At 40.3% G+C, this 13,767-nt stretch overlaps 1 protein-coding gene across 4 annotated transcripts in view; it reads left to right on the top strand.

Annotated features, from left to right (window-relative positions):
• tnr (tenascin R (restrictin, janusin)) overlaps positions 1-13,767 on the top strand; it is a 199,215-nt gene that overhangs the window by 160,925 nt on the left and 24,523 nt on the right. For all 4 annotated transcript variants that reach the window (XM_063462791.1, XM_063462788.1, XM_063462792.1 and 1 more), the window contains 2 exons: positions 3,479-3,598; positions 5,778-5,921. In XM_063462791.1, the coding sequence (XP_063318861.1) occupies positions 3,479-3,598; positions 5,778-5,921 (264 nt within the window). The remainder of the gene's footprint in view (positions 1-3,478; positions 3,599-5,777; positions 5,922-13,767) is intronic.

The following is a 13,767-nucleotide window of genomic DNA, read 5'->3' as shown; positions in this document are numbered from 1 at the left end:
TTACATGTTTGTTTGCTAAGAAACAGTTCTCGAGTAGGGATTTCAATAATGTGCAGCTCCACAAAACAGAGAACTCACTTTATCAGCAGGACACTTACCGCTATGCTAATGTTATGATAATTATTATTTTCTGTGAATTTACATAATGATCCTTATCTTAAAGACTCCTTTAGGTTCAGCTACTAAGTGCCACAAAACCAGTAATTAATCTTCACTTAATGATTGGGCGTAATGATTGGTCTCACATTTTAAATGACTGTGTGAGTGAGCATTTTACCTACACTTGAAACACACTCAACATCCAACATCATCAGGCAGCCGGTATCCCTGCGGCTCTACAACGCCACAGATTATATGCAGCAAAAACACCGTTTATGTGTCTAAATATTTGTGCGCCTCATGAGCATTAACGCAACACCACGAGCACGCATATACACGTCCAGCGTAGCTCCGTGGTTAATGTGTAGAGCATGCTACTTTATTTTGCTTTGCCACAATAATGAGAGGGTGTGCAGAGATTTACTGGAGAGTAACATCACCCTTTGTGTCTTACTAGCTTTAATGGCCACAGTCGCAATACAACGCAGGCTGACCTCATGGCCAAGCGGCACAGCTGGAGTGTTTCTGAAACATCCTACGTTGTGAATTACACACTAATAATGAGCTGAGAGCATATTTCCTGCGTGTAACAGCAAGCCGAGCGTCCTAAATAAAACGTATAACGTCGACTTAGAACATCAAACCTTAATCATCTCCTCACCAGGACTGCTGCAGGTCTATCAGATATTGCTGTGTTTGTGTTGTTCCTACAGCACCATAATTAAGATATGAAAAATATGGTAATAGGAGAAGAAAAAATGGTTTCTAGCAACTGGTTTGCTTTGTGAAACTCCATATTTTCACCCTAAATCATAGTAGTTTTGTTGCCTAAATCTAACCAAACAGTGGAAAAGAAATAAGCAGGTAAAAAGTAAAAAATATTGGGAGAAAAATAAGTCTAAAAATAATATGTTGCCTTTCTTATCTCTTAGATGAAAGGTTTATCCTTGAGCCATTCAGCTACATCAGTATGGTCCCTTCTGAGGATATTTGGCATGGATATCAACTGCCTGGTTATCCAGATATCATGGATGCAAAGAAAGTTCTGAAAAAATAGCCACTGTTCCCAAGGCTAAGTCAGAAGATGAGCCAATAAATCATCGTAATACGACACATACTGTACATAATAAATAAAAAGTTGTGATCAAATCATTTTCTGCAATCATATAATGGCCTGCATTTATATTCCCACTGGGCCTTGACTTCCAGATCTGAGTGAAAGTATGACGTAGATAGCCTGAGCCTGTAATTCACCCATGCAATCAGTAGATGCAGTATGATGATTGAATTATCGCAGGTCTTGATGAAGGAGGATGACCTGTTTATTTTTTTCTATTTTGGCCATCTCTACTCTATCTCCATTGCCAATCTAATTGACTTGGCAAGGCTCCATTAAATTCACTTAAACCTTTTTGCAATTAAAGTAATGATTTTAATCAGGTTTGTTCATCTATCGCAGTGATAAGAAAGAGCACAATTCTTTTTTTTTATTATTCTGATGAGGGCAGGGCAACATTAATTACCTCATCTGGGCAGAGATTGGGATCACTCGCAGTGTTCTGTGTTCTCCTGCCACGCTCTCTGCCGTGCCAAAATAACATGCCTGAGGAGAAATTGGGGTTGAAGCACTGAGGTTAAAGGTATAATTAAATTCAAACTCAATTTTGGCATGTCCAGCAGTCTGAGAACAAAATTAGGGAGAGGGTGTGAAACAGGAGGCCTAGGAGAATATGAAACTTTCGCATCACGGTGACCAAAAAAGTCACCATTAATCAGCATTCTTGCAAAGTTTTCTTGTCTCTGCAATTCATATGAAAATATATCTCGTTGTTGTCAGTCTAGTTAATAATTTAGGTGTGTCTCCAATTGAATTTCACACAGTGTTCAAAATACAAAGCTCTCTGCATATGAAGGGAAATATGACACAGCTTGTTAATTTGTGAACAATTCAGTGATAGAGTTATTTTCCATTAAAAGCGGTGATTGACAGAGTCAATTTTCCTTTTTCTTTTATTTGCTCTGAGCTTACTGGGTGAGAAATCCAGTGACAGCCAGCAGCTAAGAGATACATGAAGCTATATGAAGAACTTTGTTATGTGATACAATAAATAGTGTAGCAGTTTCATGGTTTAGCTATGCACAGTAATATAAAAAAGATCCTTAATTTCGCACATTTTGCTAGGAAATCGGGAGTTTATGGAAACATATTAGCCAAGCTTTTTTTTTCCACTTCTTTAAATAGACTTCAGGAATAGTTCTCCAGGCTTCTTGAAGGACATTGAAAACTCCTCTTTGAACATTGGCTGCCTTTTGTTCTGTTCTCTGTCAATCCACGATTGATTTTGTTCCATACACTTTTGACAACAAGGTATAAACAAGGTATACTTTTACTGCATTGGCAGTGTGTTTGGGATCATTGTCATTTAGAAAAATGAAATTAATGCCAATCAGATGCTTTTAGGATGGTACTGCATGGTGGATCAAAATCTAATGATGCTTTTCTGCATTTATAATTCCATCAATTTTGATAAGATCCAACACCACTTGTTAAAATGCAGCCCCAAACAATGACAGAGACTCCACTGTGTTTTACAGATGACTGTAGATACTCACTGATGTACATCTATCCCGACCTTTTTTATACATATTGATGATGACTTTTGATGATGACAAAAATTTGGATTCATCGCTCCATAAGACCTTTTCTATTCTGGCATTCCTCAGCCTTTTTCCCCCATTTCCCTTAAGAATGGCTTAACAGAAGACTCATTTGAAGTGTAGATGAAGCAGCTGAAGGGCTAGATACATCTCTCAGGCCAGGGTCAGGTTTTTGCTAGATTTCTTTCTTATTTCTTGAGGACATGACTTTCAAATACTCCTGATTTGCTGTAGATCTTTTTTGGGGGCGTGTCACTTCTTTTGTCATCCTCTTGTCCACTTTCTTCTGATTTTTTTGGAACAAATGATGTATTTTCACAACAGGTTTCTAGACACAAAAAGGCCAATTTAAAATTTTAAAAGGGTTTTTTGCTAAGTTCTCTGTTATGTGTTATGCTCTCTGTTTCTCTTGCCTCTTGACTTGGGTGCCAATTTTATCCTCGAATGATTTATAGGTCACTGTTAAGCAAGTTGACAAAAAATTGTATAGATTTGCACACGTTACGAACAAACAAGATCATTTCGACAATGTATAGCAAACATGTTGTATTTGTCTGCAATGAATGGACCACTGTCATTCTTGGTTGTTTTCCACAGCTGTCAATTTATCTGTGTAGCACTGACACAATATCTCATAAATGATGGGGAAGGCGTTCAAAGAGCCTGATATTATCTTTTGTTTAAATGTTGTGTTCATTCTTGTCTTGTATTGCAAACATAGCGATGGATATGCCGTCGGAGTTGACGGCCCTCAACATCACCCCTCAAGGAGCCCTGCTGAGGTGGAATCCACCCGTGTCCAATGTTGACAACTACGTGGTGACTCTCACACACAACCAGGGTGAGTGTGCATTCATTTGCTTGATTTGATGTTGGAAAGTCAGTGAAAGGACACCAATTAGATAACATCATCAACAACCCTTAAAACCCTTAAACTGTAGCACGACACTGTGACTACTTCACATTAAAACACATGAAAACATTAGTTTATACCTTCTCACTTTGACAAAATTACTGTAGTACCCATCTACAATTGGCTCTAACTTTAGAGTCACACACACACACACACACACACACACACACACACACACACACACACACACACACACACACATATGTGTGTATTTATATCCTTGTGGGGACATCTCATTGACACAATGCTTTCCCTAGCCGCTTACCCTAACCCTAACCATCAAAAATGAATGCCTAACCCTGACCCTGACCCTAAACCTAACCATAACCTAATTGTAACCCTGACACTAAAACCACATTTTGAGTCTCAAAAATGCCTTCAAACTCGTGGGGACCGGGATTTTGGTCCCCACGAGGGCTGATTGTCCCCACAAGTATAGTAAACTACCAATTTTTGGTCCCCATGAAGATGTTAATACCCGTCCACACACACACACACACACACACACACACACACACACACACACACACACACACACACACATATAGTAGTACTGTAGTAGTGGCAGCATATAGTGCAATGAGAATCATCAGTTGCATGTGAAGATGTGACAGGTACCATCACAGTTTTCCCATTAAAAAGTGAGATCAGTGTGATGAGTCCTTTGAGGCAATATAGATCCATTTGTCTTGCTTTCAGAACAGTTCATTATGCTTGGTTAAACTGCTTAGCCTTGGCAAAAACAATGCAGTTACTAGGCGGCATGCATTTCTGACGCAGCCCATGTCTTCAGCGTCTGACAGCCATATCCAGACAGGTAAAAGATAGCCATATTGCTTGGCCCCTCAGAGCCAGTCTATAATTTGCTCCCTGAACCAAGTGGATGACTGCCAAGCAGCAGTAGGTACGGATTGGCTTAAAGACACTTGACATGCACACAACTAGAGCGCTGAAATGTGTAGGTATAAAAGGTTTCCAAGAAATTGTATTTTTTTTTTTTTTCGGAGAACCAGATATTGTTTTACTAATAGGTCAATACAACACTCAACCAGTGTTATCTCATGCTGTTGTTATTTTTATAAACTGGCTGGGGGAAAATGTAATGGGAAGCATCTTTCTCATTTGCACATGACCCCACGCAGTATGCCACGCCTGGAGTTATCCAGAGAAATTTGTATTACTCAGCTGTCAGAGTCTGAGTGTAAATTACACCCTGACTGACTGGATTGCAGCCAGATCATCACAGATACAGAGACAGCATCTATATGCTGGACACATATTTGGAAACCAGCCCCAGCCAGGGTTTAGAGAAGTGCAGTGTAAGTTGTGGACAAATTCCCTTGAGTGTTAATGTACTAAACCAGGGTCAATAACTAAATATTTCATTGTGCATTGTCCTGCATTACAAAATAGTTTTTATTGATGGAAACACCCACATAAAATAAAATCCAAGCCATCGTGGTATCAGAGATTAATGGTATCACATGCACTACGAATAATATATACCTGTCTACTGTAATGTTTTAGATTAATTAAAATGCATCAGTGCTCTTTTGATGTTTCTGTATATAAAAGGATAAAGGAGAGACTGAAAAAGGTTCAAAATATCCAGAACTGCATCTATAAGATGCTTCAGAACATCTTATAGATGACCTTTCATCATTGCCACCTTCATTTAATACTCCACAACCAAAAATACTGCCAGTGAGCCTCTGAATGTGGCATTGTTTTTGTATTATTATCTTTCTTAGCCTGCGCACAGTGTCTTACATGGTTTCATAATATTAAAGTAAATAAGAGCTCTCTTAATACTGAATGTGTAATGTGTAAATCACTACACCATGGAGCCACACAGTTAGGAACTCATTCACTCATTTACAGAAAATATAAAGTGCAATAAAAATTAAAATGAAATATTTCCAAGTTAAAATATTACTATGTACAATGTAGAAGAGAAAATAGTCCAGGTGTCACAAGGCGGAGTTATAAACTTTGATGTTTCCTGTGTTGGGAAACATTTTCAGAGATACACACTGCAATCTTTTTAGGATGGTTTAAATGTAGTAAACATCCATGTGTTTTCTGTGTTCTGTTTTTCATTTTCTAGTAACGGCTGATACTTTCCTCGTGGAAGGCAACAAGCAGGAACTGCAGTTGTCCAACCTCAAGCCAAGCACCACCTACTCTGTAGCCCTCTACGCCACCAAAGGACCGCTCACAAGTGGCACCGTCATCACCAACCTCCAAACCCGTATGTATCCGTTTGATTCAGCTAGTACAGTGGGCAGCATGCTGACTCAGCAGCTAGCACTGCCGTCTGCAGAGCGTTCTTCCAGGCCCGAGTTTAGCCTACTGGGTCTGTGCGGGTGTCCTGGGGACATACAGTTTTATTTATAGCAAAAACTATCGTTATGTTAATTGTTAATTTTTCTGATACTTTTTTAATGACCAAGGGCAGCTGCTGCACTACCCTTGAAAAGTTGCAATGGATCATTCACCCCTCAAAGGGGATTAATAGAATTCAAAATAATCAGCAGTACTATTTCTTAGAAAAATATATATATAATGAATTATAATTAACAGAGGAAACTGCCAGTGCATATCAATTTAATAAGTGAGCAAAATGGCAAAAACAAAATACTCATGCCACATTTTCCTATTAATTGGTAAGTACATGGCAAGAAGGTGGGTCTTATATAATTCAGGCCTGTCACAGACTGACGCCTTAATGATACAAGAAGCAGTTATATTATGTTATGTCGAACCCATAAAGGATAAAGAATACAGTGTCAGTTGGTTTAATTTCTGTCTGCATTAATATAGTTACACAATAATGTGATTACTATTATTGGTACCTGCTGTATGAAACTATAGGAAAATATGACAATCAATATCAAGTAAAAAAAATATATATATATAATAAGAAAAAAACTACAACTGCATAACAAATGTTCCCTGAGGGATGGAAACAAGGTATACCACATCAGTATGTGCATTGGATCCTTGCAAGACCTGAAAAATTAACTTCAACGTGCCTGTCAAGGCCAATGAGAGTGTTGCTGGCACAAGAGGCTTCGCCCTCCCTAAGGGGTATTAAAGATGCTGCACAGTCTCATCTCCTCAATCTACACTGCACTTCACAGGCTCCTTAGGCAATAAGGAGCTGACTTGTGTTATATCTAGTTTCCTTCCCTCATTGGTTATATGCATAACACCCAGTCCCCTTTCAGTTGCAACACATTACCATGGGGGATCACAACCAGTGATACCCAGGCAGATAGATTAGGATGACTTGGCCCTAAATCAGCAGCTGTAGTGACAACTTGTGTGAGTAAAGGAGGTGAACACATCCACAGTGGCCAAATCGTTTCTGTATCTGTTCTCCGTGCACCGCATTCTTTCTCTGGAAGGAGCTGAAATCCATTCAGTGGTTTAGAACTCTCAGTTTATGAGGCGCCTTTAGGGATAGCAGCTTATAGCACCATATTTAAATAGGCTGACAGAGAGAAAGAGAGAGCGGGGCAAAGGGCAGTTTATCCTAACACTGAATATATGTGAATATAGGGGTATTGTCACGGTCTACATCGTGGTGCAAAAATAAAAATTGCAGTGGGATTAAGGCTGTAAAAATGCCTCAGCTCTAACGGAGTGATATGCTACCTTTCCTTGTCCTGCCAAACAAAATTCACATATTTGTTTTTGCACAGCCCTGCTCTGCATGTTCATGTTGAAAGAAACTTTGTCTCTCCAAAAGAAGCAGTGTGGTCAGGCAGTGTGGAGAAGCCTGTATTAGTCAATCTCTCAGCAAAGAAAGCCTCTGTTTGAGACCTGCTCATCATAAAATGTAATAGGAGCTGGTGTGGATGGAGGGTGAAAATGTGATTTGTTTGGAAATGCAACAGGCATTAAGGCCGATATCCTGCACTGGGATAACCATGCATTATTAATTACATAGTCCAACTTCAACTCTGGAAAGAAACTTTCTAACTGGGAGGAAGATGGTATTTCTCTTGGTTTGAACCTCAGAGATTGTAAATGTATTATCAGCAGGACTGCGTGAGTGCTGGCTGGATGAGCCAATTCTCCCAAATCAATAGCTCATAGAGGTAGTTCAGGGGCCAGAAGCCCTCTGTCATGATGGGTGCCAACGATGCCTTGAGCCACAAGGAAGACTCCGAGTGAGAGAGCACAATATTTGTATGCCGTTATCCAGTACACAAAAGGACTGCTTCGATGAAATTAGGACTTGCAATGAAAATAAGGTTCAAATCTAACCAGCTCCTTGTGCACGGTGACTCCAACCCCCTGACATGTAGTTAGCATTCTGAACTGAAAGTATTTATTCAACATGGTTATCTCATGGCTCAGAGGGCTCTTTCAAAATAATGAAATAGTAGCTGTGGGTCTTTGGATTGGGAACTATTGGAACCTATTCTCCAGCAGAGTTTAGATTTCTTCCCTCACCTCAGGAGCAAAAGTTGATTGCGCTGTTGACGTGGTAATGCCAGGTGCCTGTTCAGTTGAAGTATCCTTGGACTATAGATCCTGCCATGCACTGTGCGGTGCACACATGGAACAAAGGCGCCCTCTCAGAAAGTCTGTTGAGCATTGCCTTTTGTGGACAAGAACTGTCACTGTTGGATAGCGAGGACCATCAACAAGAAGAAGAGAAAGAACCCAAAGCTTTGAATTGAACCTCCCTATTGCCCTGGTCAGTAGAGGCTCCACCCTCGAACTCCACAGCACCCAAAGAATTCACTGCTGAATCCACTGCTCCGTGTCAGTGTGATGGCTGTTTTGGTGGCTCAAGGGTGTAACATTAGCACCATAATATTAGAAAGGTGGCTTTAACCTTTTGACTGAAACCAAGCAGAGCCTTTTGCTTGATGAACTTAAGATGTAAAACCAATGCTTACTATCTAAAAGAAAAACAACAATAAAAACTGGACTGTTTTGAACTGGTCAGCAGTAAGTCCTGATGTTAATGGCACTAAAACCAGAGACATGAAATCTGCCAATGAAGAAAGGAATTCTGTAGACATTTAAGAGCTCGAACACAGTGGAAAGTAAGAGTGGGAGAAACTACCAGCTGACAGGTGCAAGAAGTCATCAGTGTTGTTTATACAGCTCACTGCATTCTTGCCTTTTAGGGCTCCAAGATCACTGCTGTTGGATGAAGGCGATGCTGGCTGGCAAACTCACCTGCATATCAAAGTCACACTAGCTGCAGAAGCTCTGATGGGTGAACAAGCAACACAAAAACAATATTGAAAAGAGGGAATTCTGTCTTTTTACAGCCCTCATGATATGTTTACCCTAAAATCTGCTCCTTTGTATCAGGATTGTAACATTAAACTTTATCTGCACCATCTGCTGCTTTGATATCCCCCCCACCCACCCCCATTCATTGCAAACACAAATCTGCTCCAACTTAAGAAATATGATTTAACAATAAGTAGCTGTAATGTTTAAAGAATTCAATATTTACTGCAGTATGTTTTTCTTGCCTTATTCATATTCTGTGCACTAAATCCTGACAAATAACCAAAGTTATTGACTTACTTATGCTGATGTTACCATGAAGCTACCTATTTGTTACAATGGTATTACCCACTTTGTACCACTCTTGTAAAGGGCTACCAAATTTTCTATCATGACAAGTTTTTTGCATGCATGCATCAAAGTTTGGAACAAAAAGACTAACAGCAAGAATTTCAGGCATACTTAATATTGTGATGGATTGTTTCACAGTGCCAGTCAGGTGTATGTACACCTTTATTACATAATTTCCTCAGGGATTAATAATGTATTCTGATACTGATTTAAAAAGCTTTGATTCTTTTTCAAACCTGCTGCAGAGAGTCTGTATTCTGCCTGACAGTTAGATGTGGTGAAACAGTCGTTATGTGATGAGGATTAAACTCATCCCTGCTCCACCTCCACCTGTCCCCCACAGTAAATTCACCTTTGTCGCCTGCTCCACTGAAAGGAAAGTTAGGGGTGAAGGAATTGTTCTAGTTTAGCTGAGTTGCAGCTCTGTAAACTTAGATTTTTCTTCCAGGGGAAAAAAAATAAAAAAAATAGTCAGCAGAGTTCACATCCCCTATGGGATATGAGCACCAGAGATGCCTGTCCTGCACTGCAGCAGATACGAACTACTGGAAATGGAAACAAGCTCTGACAATGTATGAGAGCAAGGCTCCAGACACTTCAAAACATATATGGAGGCTCAGGAAAATTAGGTGTGCCTGCATCCATGTCAATGCGGCGTATGCATATAGTAACTCATACATAAACAAATGTTCTTGGCAGTTTAAGGTGCTTCTAATTTTGAAACAGATGCTCTGCTTGTGCATCACGTACCTCTGCTTCTCGAGAAAACAAAACAAGAAGGATGGAAACGCGCGCTCCTGCCCCGGTTGGAATCCCTCATATAATAGAAGCTGGGAAATTGCTGTGATCCAGGCAACGCCACGGAGTGAGCGAAGAGGACAAGGATTTTGTTTTGTTTTGAATGTCTTGTCTTATTGGATTAAGAAAACGGTCGGGTGCTTCCCTTTGTTGGTGTCCTTCTCTGAGTGGAACAGACTAAATGTATTCTTGCTGTGCCAATCTGGAGGAAATATTCTCAGGTGGGGAAGACAGAAAAGAGGAAAAGGCATTTGCAGAGGACTCGGTGTATTCATTCAGAAATATATTTGATCCATTCTGTCCTACATTAAAAGAGCATAAAGTCACAGAAATTAGCAAAGCTGAATTCTGTTAAATTTGTAGATGAGAAAATAAGTTTCTTCCTTCTCTTTTTCTACTGTATTTCTGTTCTGTCCACTTATATATCCACTGCTTTTTCTCTTGAGTTTTGCCCGAATTCACAAAGGGACTAAAATCAATTTGAGTTTTTGACAGTGTCGGCCTCCCAGTGCACACGTACTGTATACAGTAGGCTGTATTCACACAGCTGTGTGCTGTGTGGCCCTGTGAGCTCTCAAACGCACAACAATTAAGTCTTCTGCCTTCCAGGACTGATGATGACATGTCTCAGCAGGGGGAGCCTCAGTCAACCTCAGCTTCAAAGAGCTCTTCCAGTGTTGTTAATTAAACTTCCTAATTGAAACCTTAAAGCGCGGTTCTGTTCCTCTCTCACAGCTTGCATTCTCGCGCTGTTGCACTCCAGCCGAAAATGTCATGTTGCGAATGAGCTGGGAGAAAAGATGAGACCCTTGATTGTTTTGGTCAGCTACTCCGGCTTTGGATCTATTGCTGTGCCACCCTGCCTACTCCTGGTTTTTTTTTTTCTGCTTTTTTCTTTTGTTTTGAATACTTTGTTCTTGTGTCTGTCTACTTGATCACAGGGTTGAGAATTACTGCTCTGTGTATTTTTTATGCAGTAAGCCTGTGAGTAGGTTTTATCTATAGCACAAATACTGTTGACTAAAATGTTTTACACAGAAAGATCATACTGTTAAATTTGTAAAGGTACTCTCACATTGCACTCATAGATATATAGATTATTGTGGAATTAAATAAGTTAACAAGTTCTTTTAAACTAAGAATGAATCCATAAAGGTTCAAATAGAAGCTGCAGTTCCTGTCTAACTGATATAAACACATATACATGTCCAAAAGGTCAGTAAAAGTTCTACATGTCAGGTTTTCACTTTTCTTCTATGCCTGCTGAGCACAGCACAGACAGAAGTGTGGAAAAAGAGATGAGGCTCATCCACGGTTAATATTTATTTAATCATTTATTTTTTTTTTTTGGTGGTGGCACAGTACTTTTTGGATTCCCCAAGCCTGTTAACCACAGATGAAAGTTTTTTGTTGTCAAAAGAGTAAGGCAGTTTTGGCTCCCCACAGGCAGATATTTAAGCTAAAAGGCTAGAAAATAAGGGATTTTGCTGAAGGTGGCCGCATAAGCCTGTAGGTTGCAGCACCGGGACTTTTCTCTCTGATGTGTCTGAACCCGCTAGCTGAGAAGAGCTTGGCACGTTTCTCAAGCAGCAGCAATCCTTGCTGCAGGCAGCTCTGGTTTATACTGTAGTTCTTCACCGAGTGCCGCTATTACACAACCGGAATCTTTATTCTTCAGGCAAATGATGCATTTTTGACAGTTTTATCGTCTTGCTTCCTCAAAAGCCTGCACTGTTAAATGTTTTATGGGAAAATAGAACATCTTATATATCGTATATTGTGTTTTTAGTATAACATCTAATAATATGCACTAAAGCCGTCAAGACATCCTTTTCTTGTCCTTTAAATATTGTTCGTGCATCATAAATGATTTGTTAACAGACAGAAATGCTGCTTTTCATCTCAGCTGGTTAGAGGGAATGGATGTGTTTGATTGACAGCAGCCTGCAGACTTTCCGAGTGTCTTTGCTCCACCGTAGGACACAAAATACTCACATCTAGTGAATTTTGCAAGTTTGTTTACTTTTCAAGTTCCACCAACTGACCAGCTAATTGGCAATACATCCTGCAAACTGACTTTAATGGAGCACCTTTTGCCATAAGATGTTTGTTTCAGTTTATATCCTTAAAGAAGCCACACGTGTGTTCTTGTTTATGAGTTAGATAAGAAAAAGACTTGAGCAGAAAAGCTAACATTAGTTATTCAAGGTGTTTAGTCCTTGTGTTGTGCAGCAGGTTGCTGTCTGGCTCAGTGTGACTGATTTGCATACGAATGCAAAACTGGGGTGTGAGCAATTGTGAAAACAAAAGATATGACATACACATTTATTTTATTTCCAGATGTTTTTGTTCTCCAAAGGGAAACTGAGAAAAAAGTGACTGACAGGGCACATATGTATACCGGAGTAGACAGTTGGACTTTAAAAGATAATAACACAGTGTTGTCTTGGCCATCATCGCTCCATCTGTGAGTTTTATCCAAGTAGCATTTGCTTACATTTGACTTCATAAACACAAATGAATGGCCTATGCATCATCCAGACACCATCACTCACTCGTAAACTGGCACAGGGATGCGATATCCACTCAAAAAAAGAAGAGTAACTTCCTCCCTCTTGTCTCATTGCAACAAATTGCTGGTGCCCATGCTGCCCTTCCCATCTGCTGCTCTGTGTGTGCTTATTTTTTTTCCTCCTCTGGAATTGTTTACAACGTGTGTTAATGAGTCATTAGATGTAGCCAAACCTATTCATCCCAATCCCATTGTTCAAACCTCCTCATCCAAAGATAGAGCGCCAGAGCTGCCAGGAACTGTGAAACACCTGCTCGGCCGCACTCCATGCAAAGGTTTAATTGGAGGGAGAGCCTGAAAGAGAGAGAGAGACAAGGGGACAGATTTAGCTGGAGAAGGAAGAGAAAGGGGAGAATAAAGACAGGCTAAATGATGGTTGTTATATTTCTATGAATCAGAAGCTCCACTCTCACCTGTCCCCTACGCAGCTATAATCCAGCCGCAGTGTTCATCAGAACGGGGGAATAACAAGAAGAATAGATAAACTCCATTCTTTCTGCAGCACGTTGAAAGAGAGTGACAGCCTGTCGGATAAGGAGGACAAGAGGAGGTGGGCAAAGGATGGGAAAATGAGAAGAAGAGTGAAACATAAGCGCTAATGGAGATAAGGAAAGTGGAAGGCCCCGGGTTGATGTGGACGTGGGAGAAAACAGACAAAGGGACAAGGAGGAAAAGCAGACATAAGATGCAGAGGAGGTCAATAAACATAATGCAATGAGAGGAGATTGGCACGTCACCCTGGACTTCTGCAAAGTGCCTCTTCTATCTTAAAGCGGACGACTCACTCCTCTCACCCTAAAACACTCTTTGTTTCTTCTTTTTCAATCCCCCCGTCACGCAGCGTGAGTCTGCCTATCACCTTCTGTGAGAGAAGGCACCCTGCATCTCTCAGGAGGTTATCAGCTCAGGTACACGCAGTTAATTACCGAGCTGTCATTGATCTTTCCATATGTGTACACACAAAAGGATTTAACTGACAAGTGTGCGGGGAAGCTGGTGCTGAGGATTTTCTTTGTATTTGCAAAGTTTTATGAAGTCTGGGTTCAGTTTTGGGGCTTGATGTTGAGCTCAGAGTTAACTCCCCAGCTCTTCTAATCCTTGGAGTCCTAAAAAC

This window comes from Pelmatolapia mariae, linkage group LG18 (assembly GCF_036321145.2).
Source record: "Pelmatolapia mariae isolate MD_Pm_ZW linkage group LG18, Pm_UMD_F_2, whole genome shotgun sequence".
NCBI classification, from domain to species: domain Eukaryota; kingdom Metazoa; phylum Chordata; class Actinopteri; order Cichliformes; family Cichlidae; genus Pelmatolapia; species Pelmatolapia mariae.
Note: the sequence above shows the minus strand (reverse complement) of the source record. Positions and strands in the feature narration are given on the sequence as shown.